At 45.1% G+C, this 18,635-nt stretch overlaps 3 protein-coding genes across 4 annotated transcripts in view; all 3 read right to left on the reverse strand.

The window, feature by feature from the left end:
- Nucleotides 1–430: 430 nt before the first annotated feature.
- taf6l (TAF6-like RNA polymerase II, p300/CBP-associated factor (PCAF)-associated factor) lies at nucleotides 431–7,865 on the reverse strand. The gene is made up of 12 exons (XM_079296032.1): nucleotides 7,781–7,865; nucleotides 6,991–7,159; nucleotides 6,653–6,739; nucleotides 6,416–6,566; nucleotides 6,246–6,296; nucleotides 5,584–5,678; nucleotides 5,425–5,499; nucleotides 5,029–5,249; nucleotides 3,178–3,310; nucleotides 2,421–2,549; nucleotides 1,633–2,120; nucleotides 431–1,549 (listed from the first exon to the last, which is right to left on the reverse strand). The coding sequence occupies exons 1-12, from the start codon at nucleotides 7,834–7,836 to the stop codon at nucleotides 1,201–1,203; spliced, it is 2,004 nt and encodes a 667-aa protein (XP_079152158.1). The 5' UTR covers nucleotides 7,837–7,865; the 3' UTR covers nucleotides 431–1,200.
- A 1,222-nt stretch (nucleotides 7,866–9,087) lies between these two features.
- cth1 (cysteine three histidine 1) lies at nucleotides 9,088–10,633 on the reverse strand (the record flags this gene model as incomplete). Its single annotated transcript, XM_079295918.1, has 2 exons — nucleotides 9,088–10,038; nucleotides 10,625–10,633. The coding sequence occupies 2 exons, from the start codon at nucleotides 10,631–10,633 to the stop codon at nucleotides 9,088–9,090; spliced, it is 960 nt and encodes a 319-aa protein (XP_079152044.1).
- A 3,317-nt stretch (nucleotides 10,634–13,950) lies between these two features.
- The window catches only part of mta2 (metastasis associated 1 family, member 2), a 32,533-nt gene continuing 27,848 nt past the window's right edge, over nucleotides 13,951–18,635 (reverse strand). Inside the window, exons 13-18 of one of the 2 annotated variants that reach the window (XM_079295481.1) lie at nucleotides 18,237–18,376; nucleotides 17,890–18,118; nucleotides 17,696–17,785; nucleotides 17,490–17,608; nucleotides 16,501–16,643; nucleotides 13,951–16,292 (exon numbers count right to left, since the gene is read on the reverse strand). In XM_079295481.1, coding sequence (XP_079151607.1) covers nucleotides 16,139–16,292; nucleotides 16,501–16,643; nucleotides 17,490–17,608; nucleotides 17,696–17,785; nucleotides 17,890–18,118; nucleotides 18,237–18,376 — 875 coding nt within the window. In that variant the 3' untranslated portion in view covers nucleotides 13,951–16,138. Of the gene's footprint in view, nucleotides 16,293–16,500; nucleotides 16,692–17,489; nucleotides 17,609–17,695; nucleotides 17,786–17,889; nucleotides 18,119–18,236; nucleotides 18,377–18,635 lie in introns of both variants that reach the window. The other variant, XM_079295480.1, reaches the window with a different exon arrangement.

Raw genomic sequence — 18,635 nt, forward strand, 5'->3', positions numbered from 1 at the left:
GCAGAACTTCAAAGAGACTCAAAACGACTACAAAGAGACGCAGAACTACAAAGAGTCTCAAAACGACTACAAAGAGACGCAGAACTACAAAGAGACTCAAAACGACTACAAAGAGACGCAGAACTACAAAGAGACTCAAAACAACTACAAAGAGACGCAGAACTACAAAGAGACTCAAAACGACCACAAAGAGCGGCAAAACAACAGACGAAAAATAACTATGTATAAAGAGACACAAACTGACAAGAGAAACAAAGCAACAGTAAGGTAGGAGGTACTGTATGTAGGGCAGGTGGTGGGGCTCTTTGTCTCATAATCCACCCATGCAGGTCTCAGACACAGGTCCAATCAAAGGGAGAGACCAGTTCAGAACATTTGAGAAGAATACAGAGCAGGCAGGCGTGTTGGACTCAAAAGGACAAAGAGAAACTCCTAGAGAAAATGTTTTATTCAGCAATAACAACAGCTATGTACAAGATGTCAAACCTCCAAACACGCAGCAGACCTAAATACTGTCATTGCTCCTCAGCAGGGATTCAGTCACAGAAATCGTGCCGCAGAAGGTTTAGACTGCATTCACTGACAATAGTGAGACGGTTGATGAGAAGCCCTTCATCTCATTTTACTCTGATGAGCATAGTGCTCAAATGATTAGCCGACTGAACCGATAATGAAAAATAATGAACAGTTTTTTTGATAAATTAATCTTTTAAATCATGTCTCAAACATACAGCAAAAATGCCAAAAACATTCTCTGGTTCCAGCTTCTCAAATATGAGAATTTTCTGCTTTCCCACAGACCACACTAAATGTTTTAATATTGTTGTAGTGTAATTTATTATTTTTTATCTGACTATAGCAGTCGGTGTCCACCCCCTACATTTTGCCCACCAGTATTTTCTTGTTTGATACCACTAGGGGGCGCCAAAGTTGGAAATATTCAAATACTACAAATTATTTTGCCTTTAAATCAGTTTGAATTGATTGTAAATACTTTTGTTGCCTCAGTGAATTACAGTCCAAATGTCCTTTTCCATCTCCATAATGAAACAGAATCCTTAATATTCGCAATATTCAACTACGTAAATATCATCACAAAAGACAGCTCATTGGCAGCTTAAGCTGAAAGATATGAGTCTGGGTGTGTAAAGTCTGCAGCAGTCAAACCTGCTTTGTAGTTCATCTCTGAGAGCGTCCTCTCTAGAGAGGCAGATGAAGGGAGTAATGGGAACATGCCCAGCGGCGCACAGGTTTGCCCACCCTGCCGATGACAGGCAGTTTGTGGGCGTAGGCGCGTGGCGGGACGGCAGGAATGGGTGGAGTCGGGGCGAAAGTGGTCTGGAAGGGCCGGCGCCCTTGGCAACGGCGACCCATTTGCCGCCCGCCGATGAGGAAGGTGAACACAGGAAGTCCCGTCTGAGGGGAGGTGAAGCGAGCTTTGGGGAAAACGTCGCGAGACGGGCCGGCAACACGCTGGCCCGGACGTGACGAGGAAGACTTGGAGCGCTGCACAGAGGAGGAGGAGGAGGAAGAGGAGCGAGCCAGGGACCTGAAGAGAAAAGAAAAGTCAGCAACATTCAGTCCTGCAAACACCCGCCCAATGGTTTAGTCTTTAAAGAGGGTTTGCTTTACCTTCCTGATCCGGTAGCTGCCAGGCTGGGGGGGGGCGGGTCCGTGCGAGGACTCCCATCCTGCCTAGGGCTGACGTTGAGGTTGGCAGTCAGCTGAGGCATCTTCCGGGCGGTGTCGGGGTTGGAGGTGGGGCCACAGGGTTCCTTCCTGGTATCAGCGAGCTGCGACGGGGGGCAGGGAGGGTAGCTGCCGAACCCCGGCCCCGTGCTGAACCGGACCGCCAGGCTGTCTCCAAAGAAGGAGTAGAGCTCACAGTACATGGCGGGGAGAGGGACCGGGGTCCACTCCTCCCAGGGACAGCCGGCCCCGCCTGCCTGAAGGTGGCTGGCGATGCCCAGGGCGGCCTCTGACAGGGGCTCTGGGGGGGGGCTGAGACCGGGGGAGCTCACCCTGTAACCCACAGCAGAGCCCGGCTGACTGCTGGAGCCCCCCTCTGCTGGCTGAGCCAGAGACAGGGCCTTCATCTTTAGCAGGCGCTCCACTGCCACCTACAGGACAGACAGGTAACCTCACACTCAACTGATCCTACTGTATAGTACCCAACAGTCCCTGTGTCAGCTATCACAGTACGAAAGGTTACATCCAATGGCTCAGTTCTGTCACAGGTCCTGAAAGGTACATTACATCTACTGCAGCATGGGGAGTGACATGATGAATGAGATGGGGAGGGTTTGTTTCAATGAAATGAAGACTGGCAGGAGTTTAAACAATGAGGACCTATTAGTCAAGAAGAAGAGTGGCATTGCAGCAGGCCGCTGGGTGAGAGGACGTGTCCCTGCAGTACTGACCAGGATGGCTCCGTAGACCTTGTGTCCGTCCGCTTTGACCTGGGCGTTGGAAACAGAGTAGTCGTCCAACACGGCCTGGAGGTTGGCCCAGTAGGCGGGGAGGTGTGGGAACAGCACTCTCTCCACAGCCTGCCAACAGAACACACACACACACACACACACACACACACACACACACACACACACACACACACACACACACACACACACACACACACACACACACACACACACACACACACACACACACACACACACACACACACACACACACACACACACACACACACACAGGTTATTGAGGAGACCTGAGAGGAGAGCGGTTTACATTAATGACTCTGGTGCAGACCTCCAGATTTCCTCAATAGTTTGAATTGGGTGTTTGCAGAAATGTCTACAAAATGATGCGCAAGACATCCAGGATATTTAGGAATACAACATCTTGAGTTTGAAGAATTCAAAGCTTCAGTGAAGCAGACACGTGAAGAATATTTTCAAATACTATCAGACACACTGAGTGTACAGACAATCAAGAGGACATGGAATGAAAATATATTATTCAAGAGGAGAACGTTCAACATATTTGTAGAGCAATATCTCTGAAAGTGTCTCACAGACACTGAGATGATACAGTTGTACTCCATGAATCACAGTAGAGCTGTAAGTCACAGCTACCCACCATCTCAGTGTAATGTACGACGGGTACTTTAATGCAGAAACGCGAGACTGCTGAGATTTACAGAAGCAGTGAACACACCTTCCATCCCAGAGCGTGAAGCCCCACCACGGCTCCGTAGTGGGTGCAGAGCGGTCTCACCGGGTCGGATAGAACCTTCTGCAGCGACAGCAGGATCTGGTGGTAGAGACCGCTCACCAGATCCCCGTGCGTCCTGGAGACACGGCACAAAAACAAACAGAATGCTAATGTTGCTCCGCGTCTGCTGGATGTGTAAACAGGCCACGGAATGCTAATATGTTCGCCGATAGAGCAAACGGTGGTCGTATGTATTAATATTACACGCCCAGTCCGGAACCGTCGGTCCCTCCTCCACACGCACACGCACACGCACACACACACACACACACACACACAGCGTTGCATGTGTCTGACCAAAATACCAAAAGAAATGATTGATTTCAATCATTTTTTTAGAGTTTTTAAAGTTGTTTTGTTGTAATATGTATAATAAGCATCATTTAGTTATTGCTACTGAGGATTTAACAAACATAAAACATGATGTTGATAGGTTTGCAGTTTTCAAGGTGTATATTTCTAATTGCATCTCTTACACACATGAAAATAAAGTTGTGAACACCAGCTGAATATCTATGATCAGAATCATAACTGTATTTAATTGCTACTGTGTAAAGGGAATACTGCTGCTAAAAATAACCTGATTTGTTTAAAGTGTTTGCAAACCAAATGTTGTTGCACTTTTGTTCATATAGCAGTACTTTTAAAATAAAAGTGCGCAATACACTCCTTTTGAATTAATCATTGAACTTTGCGCATAATCATGCAATTAATCGCGATTCAAAATTGTAATCGTTGCCCAGCACTAATTAATATTTGTATTTCCAGCTGCTCCACTGCCCTCAAGCGGCACAACGAAAAATGCAGCTAACTGAACATTTTGCCCAGAAACCACAGACTCAAGCTAGCTTTGGACCAAAACCTATAAACCCATGTGACAGAGAGATTTGGGGAGATCCAGCTGCAAATAATTATTATTTGCAGAATTTGTCATTGAAGGAATGAATCGTTTTGAGAATAAAATGTGAGAAAATGTCCATGAAAATGTACGAAAAGCCAAACGGATGTCCTCAAATGTCTTGTTTTGTCCATCAAACAGTACAAAACCCAAGACAGTCCATTAACTGTCACATGAAACAAAGAACAAAGCTCTCTGAATCCCTTCAGCAACCAAACAGGACCGTCTGCATCTCATCAATTGTACAGCGTGGTGTACGCCAAAGATTTACTTTTTTAAACTGGGTCGAGTGAATAAAAAAAAACAATTCAGTTTGCTGTTGACAGAAGCATGGCTATTTAAAAATCTGTTTGTGCAGGATCTGGTGAGGATTCACAGCTTTCTTCACTAAATGTCAGTTCACTGCTTTCACTTCCAGCTCCGCATAATGCGGACCAGAGAAGAGTCATCGGCGCACAGACCCGGGGAACCTGCAGGACAGTATCCTTGAAGGTGATGATCTGCAGCGTTTTAGCTCCGCCTTCTAGGGTCGGCTCTGTTCGCTTGGAGCCTCGACCGAGTTGGTACCAACATGAGGACCGGGTACCATCCAGAACTTTTGACAATGGAAAAGCATGAATGAAGCCGTGACGTAGCACGCTGTGGAACAACGCAGCACCACTGACTTACAGAGTACATTTCACAGGTAAACACAGGCCTGAAAATGCTCATTTAAAGATGCTGCATGTATTGTAAAATATGAGTGATCTTCTATTTTAACTCTACTGTTTTTTTTACAAATTCTTTGGTTCATATTAAGTACAAGTGTCCCTGCAGACACATGTATGGTATCCATGTGGTCATTTGAACCCTGTGGACAGACTGCGGGTCAGAGTAGCCGACAGCGCATTGCTCACCAGAAGATGTGGCTGAGGAGCAGAGCCGCGTAGTCTCTGAGGGTCCAGTGGTCGTTGAGTGGGTTGATGGAGGCGGCCAGCGGCTCCAGGATGCAGTACATGACGCTGGAGACCAGGCTGCGCACGTAGGAGCCCAGGTACAGGTTAGGGTTCTGGACCAGGCTCTTCACCATGTGGAGGAGCCTGTTGAGCTGCTCCAGGTCGTGGCTTACTGACTTCACCTGCACAGAAACAGCCACACAATCAACATGTTTACATTTGATTTATCTACTTTTTAACAATATGATAGATTTTACATCTAAAATCGCATCAACAGGACATTTCCTCCAGTCACCATTTGTTTGGATTAGTTTAAAAGTGAAATATCCACGAGACGTGATCACGAGACAAACCTACCCCGCTGATGACGTAAACAAAGTACGGCAGGAGGGCGGCGATCTTGGAGTTGGACTGGAGGTCCAGCAGAGCCACCTGAAACACGCAGAAGAAACAGGTTGGAAGAGAGCCACTCATTAGCCGGAGTGCCGGACTGACCCGTGCTCAGCAGCAGTTTACCTTCATGAGGTGGGGGTCCTCTCCCAGGATGGCCCGGGTGATCTGCTGGTAGTACTTCAGCAGGTCGTCCGACAGAGACTGCACCGCTGTGGGAACTGGGACAATGCAACAGTCAGTGACGAACACTGGACACCTCCGTCAGGGTTAGACGGCTACACTCAGTGACATACATTCAATTTAACCTATGCTGTAGATACAGTCGAGGTGCTACAGGTCGGTGCATGAGAATTAATAAGGAGATCTGAGGAGAAATAAGGTGATCTGGTCAGAACCCTGGATTTGAATAAGGCAGAGGATAGTTTTACATGCATGTTCAATAAAATTCATTTCTGCATGTTTTTTGCAATATAAACCAAATAAAGGACTTCAAATTGAACCACTTCCTCCATGTTCATTTTGTTGCACACAGCCTGCCATTGACTCAGCTGTGTGTTGACTTGTCAATACACTACATCACACTCATCATCTTCTGCTTTACTACATTGTGTTGCATTTGTGTGAGCATGCACCAGAGTGACATTTGACAAGATTAAGCGCTGCGATTTAATTCACATATTATGGATTCAGTCCTCTTCGCATTCATTTCCTTGATCATGAGTAGAGGAGCAACATTGACGACTGTGTGTGTTGAGTGAGCTAATAATGATGTATCTGAGTCTTACCTGTCCCCTGAGGCTCCAGGTTGCCTTTCCCATCCAGGTAAGACACGTTTACTGACAGCAGAAGAAACCAGGAGCAATGATTAGTAAAAGATACCTCCTAATTTAAAAAAAAAACTTTCAGCATCAAGGATACCTCTGTGAATAGTTTATGACGGGGCGGTAGCGCATACCTCGCACCAGGGTCTCAGCACAGCCCTTGGGGATGTTGGTGGCCAGAGCCAACTCCACCAGGTTGATGTCACGGTCCTCGATGAAGAAAAGCTCTCCTTCTTTCACCGGGCGGAAGGGGAGAGCATCCTGGGCCCCGAAGCCACACACGGCCTGATGAACACACGGAGATAAAGAAGCTTGAGGCACCGATGGCCGGAGCATGTTCACGTCATGCAGACTAAGCTGTTCAGACTCACCTCCACGTTGCTCCAGCGCAGAGCTCTGTTGAAGTCCTCCACCGTCAGCTTCCTCCTCTTAGCATGTCTCGTGAACTGAGAGCTGCTCTGTGTGGGTCCAAAACAACACGCAGTCAGTACTGCACCTCAGATGTTCGTTCAAATAACGTGACGAAGAGTTGTCCATTTGTGTATGTTTCCTATTGTAAATGCTGATGAAGCTTTTAAACCGAACTTCATCTTTTCAGTGTGAAAGAAAGGTTTCTTTCCTGACTAAATGGAGTGATTGCTTCATACTCAAAAGATGGATGTTAGGTTCAGTAACGCGTTAATGTTTCAGTCATCATGGAAACACTCACCTGCGTTGCCTCCCTGAGCCGATAGCACACGTCCTCGGCCAGCAGAGCAGCCACATCGTCGCCCAGCTCCACGCCTACACTCTCGGCCATGAGTTTGACGGAGTCCCGGGAAACCTCGGCGAAGCGGCGCTCCTCCCGGTCCGCCATGCTGACGGCGGCGACTCTGAAACTGAGGAGGAAAAGCACCTTACGTTAACCCTGTGAGACAGTTTGTAAGGCCCGGTACATCTTAGACACGGAAGCGGCGTGGAGGGCCAGGTCTTTCAGAACTTATGGGGCTCCCTACGTAAATGCTGCAACATCTGGTGTTTTTAGGTTTAGATTAGATTCAAATAGACTCGTGCTTGGTTGATCAGCCATATTCCGAATTCACTTATCCAATTCGCTGCAGGTCTTGACTTTTGGTGTATCCATTATATGATAGTGACAATAAGACAAACATCTTCCATTTACCACCTTTCCCAGTAGGAACTCGAATGCTAACAAAATTAAATATGGGTTACGTCTATCAGCTGGAACAAACAATTCAAAAGTGAATATTGTGAAATTATAATTTACGTTATAGTGTCGGGAAGATAGCTACCACTGTTTTGATGTATAAAAGTGTGTTACTGCATTATTTAAGATAACACTAGATAGTAAAATGCAATGAGGCAACCAAATAACGTTACCAGCCTGAGCCATTACCGGTTGTAGCCAGCTACAATCACGTAAGATGCTACTAGCTTAGGTTTACTGTTTAACGACAGAGAAAGTACGACAAATTTCAAATATTTGAACTAGACTATACCGTCTTAGCCAGAGCGGCTGTTGGCCGAGTATCAGAGTCAGAGGGAAAGTTTGCATCAGCGTAGCTCCTCTCCAAACAGCAGGCGCTCCATTAACAGTCAAGTTAGCAAACATGAGAAAGGAAATCAGTTACGCCCTTCAAAATAAGACGACATTGGAGAATGCGTTCGATCTATTTTTAAAGAGACACTTTTCTGATTAAGTGCAATAAATAGGGAAATTGTGTAAATTTGTATTTTTATTTTTTTTCTTTCTTAATCCAAGTGAATAAATGTGACTAAAACGCACCACATCCGGTCTTATTCTTGCCAACTTGACTGTGCTACAAATCGACTTAGCCATTTCCGTAAACTAGTGACGCGCCAAGAGGTGAATGCCAGCGATTGGTCGATTGCATTGAGATACAGTTCAATTCATAGAGCCTTTAGTCCCGCCTTTTCCGGTGTCTAGTCACACAGGCGCTTGTATTGTGGTACATGAGTTTAGTCTGCTGTCATAACCCAAAAAGATGAAGGGGAAAGAGTGAAATGCCAGATATTGGTTGGCACAGTTAGTAAAGAATACATTTTATGGATACCCGAAACATAGTGAGTTAGTGGCTATAATGGGTCAAAGAAAAGTCTTTGCATCATGACGGTACTCCTTGATGCCGTAGCTACCATACCCCAGCTTTGTGTATTTAAAAACATTTTCTGCATTCTATAAAAGGGTAATGAAAGGCTCTCACACACCAGACTTGGGGAAGGCCGTACAATTGTCATGTTTAAACAAGGATAATCAGCTCACAGTCTAAAACATTGTAAGCTGTAGCAGTAAGACTTTCATTGAACCAAGGGACCTTTTCTGTAGCTAGTTATCGCGGTCCTTTTTGTACTCACATTTAAATGTAGTCAGTCATGTCTATGAGACCTTGATGCACACGCAAACCTTACAAGTTCAAAAAACAAAGACTTCCACAGCAAGGTTAGAAATTAAAATTAGTTTATTCATGATTCCGAGGTCAGACATTTCATTTACTCAGTTCATTAATAAAGTATTTACAATAGTTAAAAAATTTAATTACACTCAGGAGTAACTGTAGTGATTCCACAGACCTCTCCTCCAAAAAAAAACAGACTGCATAATCTGCAATTTAACAGTTCAAGTCCTGCTTGAGCTGCTGACACAAGCTCTCAAGTCAAACAACCTCAACTTAAAAAATAATAATAAATTCCCTAGAAAAGAGGGCTTAAATAAAAAAAAACAATAGATTTAATTGAGCTGTGGTGTTCAGCGCTGCTGCTGGTTTCTAACTGGGACCACATCCAGTTAGATGGCCCTGTTGTCCCAGATCTCCTGGGCCTTGCTGCTCTCCAGCTGCTGCAGGTGGAGGGCCAGTGGCAGCAGCAGGTCACTGAGGTGCTGACTGGAGAAGGTGAAGGCGTTGTGGGCCGTGACTTCTGCCGGCGGCGTGGCGAGAGGCGAGTCCGAAGGAGGAGAAGACAAGGTGGAAGACATTGGAGAGGAGGCGGTGAAGAGGGAGGTGGGGGAAGGTGAACCAGAGCTGCCGGACAACCCTCCTTGGAACTGGTCGGGGGTTCGGATCTTGTTGGGGAGGCCGTGCTGGAAGCGGCAGCGTGTGCCGTACAGGCAGAACCCAAAGGAGCTGAAGGTGCGGCACAGAGCTCCGCGGGGCTTCCACTGCTTGGTCGGATGTTGGAGCTGGGGGCTGGAAACGGGCACAGGCATCTCCTCTCCTACGTCGGGAGACCCCAAACCGCTGCCGACATCTCCGCCCTCCACATGCAGGAAGTTGCAGCGGGTGCCGAAGGGACAGACGCCGACGGAGCAGAAGGTGCGACAGGGGACGTTCCTGCGGCGGCGCAGGGCGGGGCGCTGCTCGGCAGCGTCGTGGACGAACAGGCAGCGGCTGCCGTAGTAGCAGCCGCCGGTCGTGTGGAAGCCGCGGCACAACTCAGTCTTGTACTTCGGGTGGCGGAAGGGAACATGGAGCTGGTGGAGGCCGTGGGCGAACTGGCAGCGCTCAGCGTACTTGCAGACACCAGTGGTAGAGTAGCTGGTGCAGAGCTCGGTCTTGTAGCGGGTGGAGCAGACCCAGGGGCTGAGGGTCGGGGAGGAGGACTCTACGAGGGGGAGCAGGGCCTCAGCCAGGGAGAAGCCTTCACCAGCACAATCCATGTCCGACTCCTCGCTGGACAGCAGGTTGTCCACCAGCACCTCATCTTGGTAGGAAGGCAGGAACAAGTCATCACTTCTGGCCTGAAAACAAAAAAGGTTCAGAGTTTGAGTTGAAGGTATACAGCAAATCATCCCTTTCGCCTCACTTCATGAGAGCCGTCACTTTGGTCTTTAAGAAAAGATGTCCACCATTTATTACTGTCCAAATTCTGCCTGTGGAATCAGCTCTATATAGTGCCTTTAAAATGACACACAGGAACTCAATAGTGTTGAGGGACTTCTTCTGCAAACAATCCCACAAGTCAGAAAATGTATTTATGAGTTCCAACTCCTGTGAGTTAGTATAAGAGTGCTGAATACTGTTGGTTGTTCCCGTCTATCAACTTCCAGTCTTTCAGAAAAAGGCTGCATCGAATGATATTGTATTTATTAATCTACACACTCCCTCCAAAACAAGTTCAGTTAACAAATTCCCAGAACCTCATGTGACATGGAATTATTTAAATTATTCTACCATTTACCTCAAGACTATACAAACACAAGTAGCAGTCATAGAAATGGAAACCCTCATTTGTCTGATCAATGATGTACTAATGTTGTTGCCAACAATACTTCGTTACATAAGAAAGTAGGTCCTCATATTTAAGACAAATGTAAAAAGACTTGCCTCAAACATGACTGCAAACAGATGGAGTTACTCGTGAGGTTTTGAGAGGTGAAACCTGGCAGAAAACCCGGTCTAAGGAGCAGAAGGGTGTGTTAGTTGGTTAGTATAGTGACCCTGACCCTCCTGCTCTGTAATGGAGTCACAAGCAAAGGTAAAGTGCTCCCCTCTTAACTTTTAAACCGGCTTTCACCTCCCGCCTCCTACTTGAAAATGAGCATCAGGTGTGCTCGAGCACAACGTCACGAGTGTGTCCCCGGCGACCAATCCGGTTAGCAGCTGTGACGATATCAGCGTCACAGTACCTGCAGCGCTAGCAAACATTGGCTAACGCTAATGTTAGCTTAGATGTGTTTGTTTGCCGGGTGATATGTGTGTCTGTCAGGTGAAAGAGCTAGTCTGGCACTGGCATACTGGATAACATTTCATTTTATTCTAACATTTTAGTCATACAAATATTCAGTAGAGACTGGTTTACATTTATATTGCGTAAGATATGAAATGATAAATCATAGAGTCCAGACATTTTTTTTCTTGACAAAATAAGTCTCTCCGTAAAATACCAATATTTTTTGCACCTTTGTTGGACACATAAAAGATTTTTCCAGATAAGTTGATCATTAGATTACATTATATACATATCTGTATATGTCTATATATATATATAAATAAGTTACTTTTATTTTACATTATATATTATATATATATATAATGTATGTCTATAGATAGATATAGGTAGATAGATATAAGATAAGATAATACTTTATATGACAAAATACATTCATGCATATAGCTGAATCCAGTCGGTGTGTATGTATTTCTGATCAAATACAGGGCTGTTTGTGGGACCCCATGATGTTGTCTCATTGTTTTATGCTCATCGTTTCATTTCCTTCATTGTTTTGTATTCTTTACCGTCCTTTACACTGACAAACCTGATTAGTTCTGAGCTGGAGTGGATGTTTATCACAGGGCTCAATCCACATCCTCCGTGTGAACACACCGTTAGAGGCGAGGGCCTCGGGTTCATTTCAGGTTTGTCAAAATTAACACCTCAGTCAGAAGTAGTTCAAACAAGCCTTCTAATTAAAAGCCGTCTAATAGGAACACAGCTGAGTACAAATAGACAAATATTTCCTTTAGCCAGGCTAATCGTTCCTAATCAGACCCGGAGCAGGAAGTCTTCAATATATTCATACTGTCAGTAGAAACACACCTCAGATTCATCCCAGGGATTCATCCAGAAAGGATGTATCCCTTTATTTTCCATTCTTTTGACATTTTAAATCACAGTGAATGTTATTTAGTTTTGTTTTTGAGAACTAGATTTAATCCTGAAGGTACTTGTTGATGAAGTACAAACAGGAAACACAAAATAATAACGAGTCACCATATTCACTGCTCAAGCTGTCAAGTATTAATTTAGGTTTGGACTCTAACTTCAGGACACTGACTCATAAATATTTCCCTCTTTATTTGTGAATATAATGGAATAAATCAAAAGAGAAGAATTTTACAATGAATAAAAAAAAACCTTAAATGATCCCACCCAACATGTAAATTAAAGTCAGCTGTTTGTGCTCACCAGAAATTTGCAAACAGACAGATATTTAGAATAACTTAAAGGAAGAAAATAATTGAACTTTCCAAAAAGAAATACAAGACATAAAAAAATTTAAAACAGATTTGGAACAGATGTGGAAGGAAACGGTGAGTGAATTGTAAAGAAATTGAAATACAAAAGCACCTATCTTATGTTTATCAATGCCATATTATGAAATAATGGGTCAATATGAAGATTCCAGCTAGTTTGTCGCCATTCTAACAATGTTTTGTAATAAAAAGATTGAATATAGATGGTTTTAGATGTGCTGGCCCATACTTTATTGCCGTTATGTCTTACTCACTGTAAAATACACAATCACAGTTAATCATCATTGATTACCAAAGAACTGTTACCTCCCCCTTTTTTTGATAAAGTTTATGTGGAATAAGCACTTTTATTATAGATTTTTACTCACTATTTGATAAAAGAAACAATGACAGAGATGCGTTGGCCTTGTTCATTGTTTTCCATGACCTTATGGGCCCTTCATATCTACATAGGGAGCCGGTCCTCTTCACTTGTACCACCATGTTTCTACAGGAGCCCAGAAAGGACAAAGCAAATACTGGCTCGAGAGCAGGGGTCTCAAACTCATTTTCACTCTGGGCCACATCAGCATCATGGTCGCCCACAAAGGGCCGGTTGTAAATGTAACTACTCGTAACATATTGTTAAATAACTCTCTGCATTTGATTATTGTTTATTCAAGTGTAAAAATATTGTACATGCAGTTATATAAATGTAAAACTAAAAATATATTTAAGTACATTTCTGTTATAACTTAAATCCTTTTAATTTAGGGTTAAGAAACCTACATTACTCTATCAAAGATTATTGTTAAAGAAAATATCAAAGAAGTTATTGTAATAACTTTGTTCAAAGCTTAAAATCCTTTCAAGGGTGCGTTTGCACAATCCCACATGAAGTATTTCATGTGTTGTAAAGACACATTTAAAGTAGTCTTCAATGTAATCACAATACATTTCCATGTCAAATGTACAGTAACCAGCCAAAGAGCTGCTTCTATGACTGTGTGTTTAAGTATCTCTTCATTTTGACCTTTTTTTTTTTTTTTTGCTGGCGGATTCGCGGGACACATAAAATGACTTGGCGGGCCAGGAGTTTGAGGCCCCTGCTCGAGAGAGCCGCTCACCTTTTTTTGTCCGCTGAAGGCCACCGTAGTTCTCCAACACGCTTGTAGAAGGAGCCGTGAGTGGAGGGATATGTAGTTGGTTGCAATCTGCAGCCTCGCCACTAAACCCCACACATTGCTCCTTTAATGCCACACAAACAGTTAACTTTAGTCACTCAAACCTTCAGAAAAGCAGCCATCAGCATCGGTACCGCTTTTCATGCCAGGGCTAATTCAACCCCTTATGTTGCCAAAATGGCCCTTCTTGATACCTCACATGGAGAAAACTCATTTTTATTTTCTTACCATTACACCTTAAACAAATAAATCTTTAATTACAAAAAAAAAAAAAAAACGTAATTATTTAGCCTAAAAAAACCCCTTTTTTTGCATAAAATAAGAAATATTTTTTGGGTTTGGACATATTTAAGCTTGGAATAAATAAACAAGACAAAGAAACGTGCAGTTTTTGATCCACATCTAATTAAAGACACACTGAGGTTTGATACCCGGCTCTACCGAGGACACGGCTCGTTTCCTCTCTGGGAACACCGAGACACACAGTGGACAAAGAGCCCATGACTGACCACGAAGAAAAAAAAAATCTTTATTTCTTTTCTTATCAAGATACATTAAAGGATACAGAGACATCGGAATAAAAAACACTTGAGAAAAAGTTTCAGTTTGTAGCATGTTTAGTCTCTCCATCATACAAAAATCAGCACCCTGTCCCCTTTGAATGTGGCCCCTGGTTCAAATGACCCCCCCCACCCTATGAAGGAGAGCAATGTTTCACATGTACAGTAGCCTAGTTGAGCCATCTCCACAATAATGGAGCAGAATTACACACTTTGGATGTAAAAAAAGTTTAAAATATGCCAGTTGTCCACTTCGTCTTTACACAGATTAGTATTTGCTACAAACTCGACACTTCAAATTTCTTTTTTGGAGAAATATTACAAAGCCCACATTGGGACCAAACTTGCTTATAAAACCTGTGTGAGTCCTCGGTGCTGTGGAGATTCACGGGAATTATAATCATCCAATTAACAACTCGCTTTTAGAACTCACCCATAACGGTACAAACCGGGGGAACCAAAATAGACAAATGAAATGAAAGCACACGGAGATGAGCTGAAGACATGTCGTCAGACATTTACAGAAGAGGATCAAGGCCGCGAGAGGCTCTGAATGAATCCATGTTCGGAGACAAAGTACAACTTTAATCTCAGACTCTTTTTGCAACACCATTCCAGAACTTCAGTTTTGGCCCCAATTGTCTTCCCACATTTACATATTGATGTTTTTTTTTAAACAGACTTCTCACTTGACCAGTAAAATAACAGCATCAGTTTCCTTCAAACCAAACATCGTGAGCAATGATGAGGCTTTAATTTAACATGACCCAGGGCTAAAAGTGTCCACAACTGTCTATTTTTGCACATTATGGCTTCATTTTGAACTTTTGCCGACTCGAACATAGTACCTCAAAGCCAAATGTGTTCTCTCATGGCAAGTCACACAGTAACCACCATCATTAGATTTTCCTCAGACGCCACACATAATCCGTCCTACACTGTAAGCGATGACCTCTGACCTTTGAGTCCAAGCAGCTCGTTCAAACATACTGAACTGAGGTCAGGAGAGCGGAGCAGAGTCCTCTCTTCAAACGGATGAAAGTGGCTGTAAAACTGACAGGAGACCAAAGACCAAATGCAGCAGTTCGACTGCGAAAGCAACCGTCGTTCATTTTTGTTTTGTTAAATGTCTACCGTGATGCCTGGAGAAGGTGGAGATGCTATGGAGGGTTCATTAACAGTACAAATATCAAGTGAGCACAAAACTACTGTGAGCAGTTAAGTCAGGATGAGTAAGTCGAACGTGTCAGTTCAGGCTGTATAAACTAGATATTCGGTGCATTTGGATATTTGTGTATATCTGGGTTTTGGAGTATTAATCGGTTAAAATGAGCAAATTGAAGGTGGCCATTCAGATCATCAGCAGATTCATTGATAATGATCATAATGGTTGCTTTTACTTACGTTGTACAAAGTGGCACCTTTGAAACATCACTTTGTCTGTGCACACACACACACACACACACGTTTTGTGCTCACTCAGTATTTCTGTCAGTGAGGTGGTTCAGGGTTTTGGCTCCTGGCTGATGACGGGGACAGTTGACAGTTAGACAACAAACACTTTGTTTAGACGGACTGAGGCTGGCTCAACGTGTCCCAACAAGTCTCCTCAACTTCACCAGTGAACACGAGCACAGTCAACGAGCTACGATTAATAGCCAGTCAGATTTGTCCCTGCTGGAATGACATTTTCTCATCAAATTAGACCCCCCCCCCCCCCCCCCCCCCGATACTGCAGGCTTCATGCCCTTACAACGGTGCGTATATTTACACAAAGATAGAGACGTCGTGGAGGAAGAAAAACAAAGTGTGCTTTGACACCGTTGTTTTCAGGATGAGATGTATCTCAATTTAAATTACACATTTAAAAACAGGCGCAATTGAAAAGGGGATCAAAAATGATCTAGGATCTGGAATAAAATACTACAACGCCCAAGGTGTTGCGTGAGTGTCGATGTGTGTGTGTGTGTGATGGACACAGCAACGTTTGGGAAGTAACAGAGGAGTAAAGAAAAGAGGGAAATAAAAGACTACTGGTATGGCGTACTGTGCTGCCTGTTAAGTGACGGCCTGAGCACAGACCCTCCCTAACCCGACCCCCATGTCCTGGTAAAAGACCACCCCCCCATGTCCTCCACCCTTCAGTCCTCCAGGACGATGGGCTCGTTGGTGCTGGAGGGGAGCAGGGGCATGACCAGGGAGCGGGGGGGCGGCGGCAGTTTGATCCGGACCAGGAGGTGAGGTTTCCTCGCTGCCCGGCGCATCTCTGACTGGGTCAGATGCTTCCTCAGAGCCCTGGTTGACACAGAACACCAGGACATAATGAGTTTAACTTCATTCACTGTGATGACGACAAGACTGTCATGTTTCAATCAGCAGCTGAAAGAGATAGTGGGCCTTTATTGTGGTAGAAACCAGACAATCCTTTCCTTACTTTACCACCGTGATGGTGTTGCATCTTTAAGATTACAGCGTTTGAATGATGTAGAAGAAGAAGAAGTACCTGGTGTCCTTGGTAGCCACAAACACCACAGGGTTGGGCGCCTCCCCCTGGCTGACCTTCTGCCGCTTGATGACCGACTGAGAGGTGGTTCTCATACCTGAAGTGTACGGCCTCCCATTGGCCGGGTAGGGCACGCCTGCAGCCTGTGGACCAATGACAGACCGGCTGAGTGAATCAGCCGTGTTCGCTACCTAAAAAGGTAAACAAGTGATCAGACTTGTATGATAATTACAAGAGACAGGCCAGTGCCTGTCAGCGGCCTCAGGCCCCGATCGCACAGAGACGCGTCGTAGCAGGCACGTCGCCGCTTCCTAAACTCCCCCATGGCAAAACCAGTCGGGCGATACAGCTGATGATGGTGGAGGTACGCAACCACGAGATCAAATGTGAATAACAGGGGAAACATGGAATGAATGCAGACATCGAGTTCTTGCTGGTGCACGAGAAAGAAGCTAATGAAATACAACCCACTAACATCAAACTTTCATCCGCTTTTGTCCGTTCCTTCCACATCTACCGGCATCAAAACAGGAAGTCAGTGGTAAAGCAGTAAAGCCCGTTTCTTGCTAGATATGATGATTAGCTGCCTGGGCCAAGTAGTGACGTGTCTCTCTGGAATATTGATCTCTCTCCCCATATTTGAATAGAACACTTGAAGCAATCACATAAAGGCAACCTGTCCAGAAAAAGCCATTTAGAAAGAACCTTTTCTGTAAATTATACAGCTAGTTTTTCGAGTAACAGGAAAGGCAGTGAAGGTGGCCGTGGACATACGCAGAGAAGGGTGTTATGGGTAGGGAGGAGCTGATGCGTACTTGCACGTTAAGGATTTGATTGGTCGCCTATGTGCGGGCCGGATATGTGTGATTCCACTTTATGTCAGCATATTTTCTGAAATCATAAGCCAGCAGGGCTGTGAACACAGTGTGTGTGTGTGTGCGTGCGTGCGTGCGTGCGTGCGTGCGTGTGTGTGTGTGTGTAATACTAACGTTCTCGAAGCCTCTCTTTCCCAGCAGGCTTTGGCCTACGCGGGGCTGGCTGGCCTGGTTCCTGTTGATGGGTGTCGGGGGTCCTCGAGACGCCTTCAGTTTCAGAGGGGCTGAGATGGCTGCGGAGACACAACGACACTCAACAACCAATCGCAACGGAGAAGGTGGATTCAGAGAGAAGTGACGGTCATGTGACGCGTCCTTACCTAAATCCTTCACTATGTTGGCCAGAGACGGTCGAGGCACCAACTTGGTCTTTTGAGGAGTTTTTGTGGCTTTGGGTAGCCTGATTATACCTGAAGACACAAACAAGGTACAACGTGGTTGAGACTCATCTTACATATGGTGCTCACACATAACCAACGATTGACATGCATTAAAGTGAGAGTGTTGTACATACACTCAGCCTTGACAGCGTTGGCGTTGATGGAGGCGTAGGGCCGCCGTGCGGCGCGGTGAGGCTGCAGGATGTCCTCGCACACCCGCCGGGCGATGCGTGTCAGCTTGGTGGTCTGCAGGATGAACGTCTGGCGGTTCTTGGCCAGCAGCTTGGCGCGACCCTCGTTGCGGGTGAACGGCGACATGCCCTGGACCTCCTGGCGTGTCATGTGACCGCGGGGGCCTGACTCCTGCACGAAGAGGAAGAGGGGATACCGTGAGGACGGAGTCATGTCATTCTGAGAGGACAACTCTTGAATGGAATGTTTGTTAGAACTCAAGCCTGAGACTGTGAGGACGAAGACTTACAGAGCCGGTTCTAGCGGCGCCCTCTAGCTGTGTGGGGGTCTTCAGGCCTCCGTACTTCTTCCAGTAGATCCAGCAGGAGGCGCACAGTCTGCACTGCATGTTGGGAGGCCCCCAGGCATACCACTGAGCAGACTGGGCCGCTGAGTAGGTGGCGGGAACATTGGTGTTAGGAGAGGGCAAATGTAGTTCTGATTGGACATTCAACAGTTTTTTTTATGTTGATGAATATAAAAAAACTGCAGTTACATCCGGTGTGAGTAATTGTTTATCTGTGTAAGTTCATCTTATTCATCCAGGTGCACGACGTCAAGTCAAAACGTTATTATCTCCTGGACTGAAACTGTAAACCTGTAACCTCAAAATGAGGCCTCTTGTCTTCTGTTTTGATATCAGTCCTGA

This window comes from Melanostigma gelatinosum (genome assembly GCF_949748355.1).
Source record: "Melanostigma gelatinosum genome assembly, chromosome: 23".
Taxonomy (NCBI): Eukaryota; Metazoa; Chordata; class Actinopteri; order Perciformes; family Zoarcidae; genus Melanostigma; species Melanostigma gelatinosum.

Bases quoted from the DNA above. Each gene is read 5' to 3' on its own strand.
- taf6l (XM_079296032.1), bottom strand. From the start codon at position 7,836: ATGCAAACTTTCCCTCTGACTCTGATACTCGGCCAACAGCCGCTCTGG. The intron at 5,500-5,583 runs GTAAACTGCTGC...TGCGTGTTTCAG, and splicing joins AGGACCCCCACCTCATGAAG to GTGGCTCTGCTGGACCTCCA. The intron at 2,121-2,420 runs GTCAGTACTGCA...TCTGTCCTGTAG, and splicing joins AGGTCTACGGAGCCATCCTG to GTGGCAGTGGAGCGCCTGCT.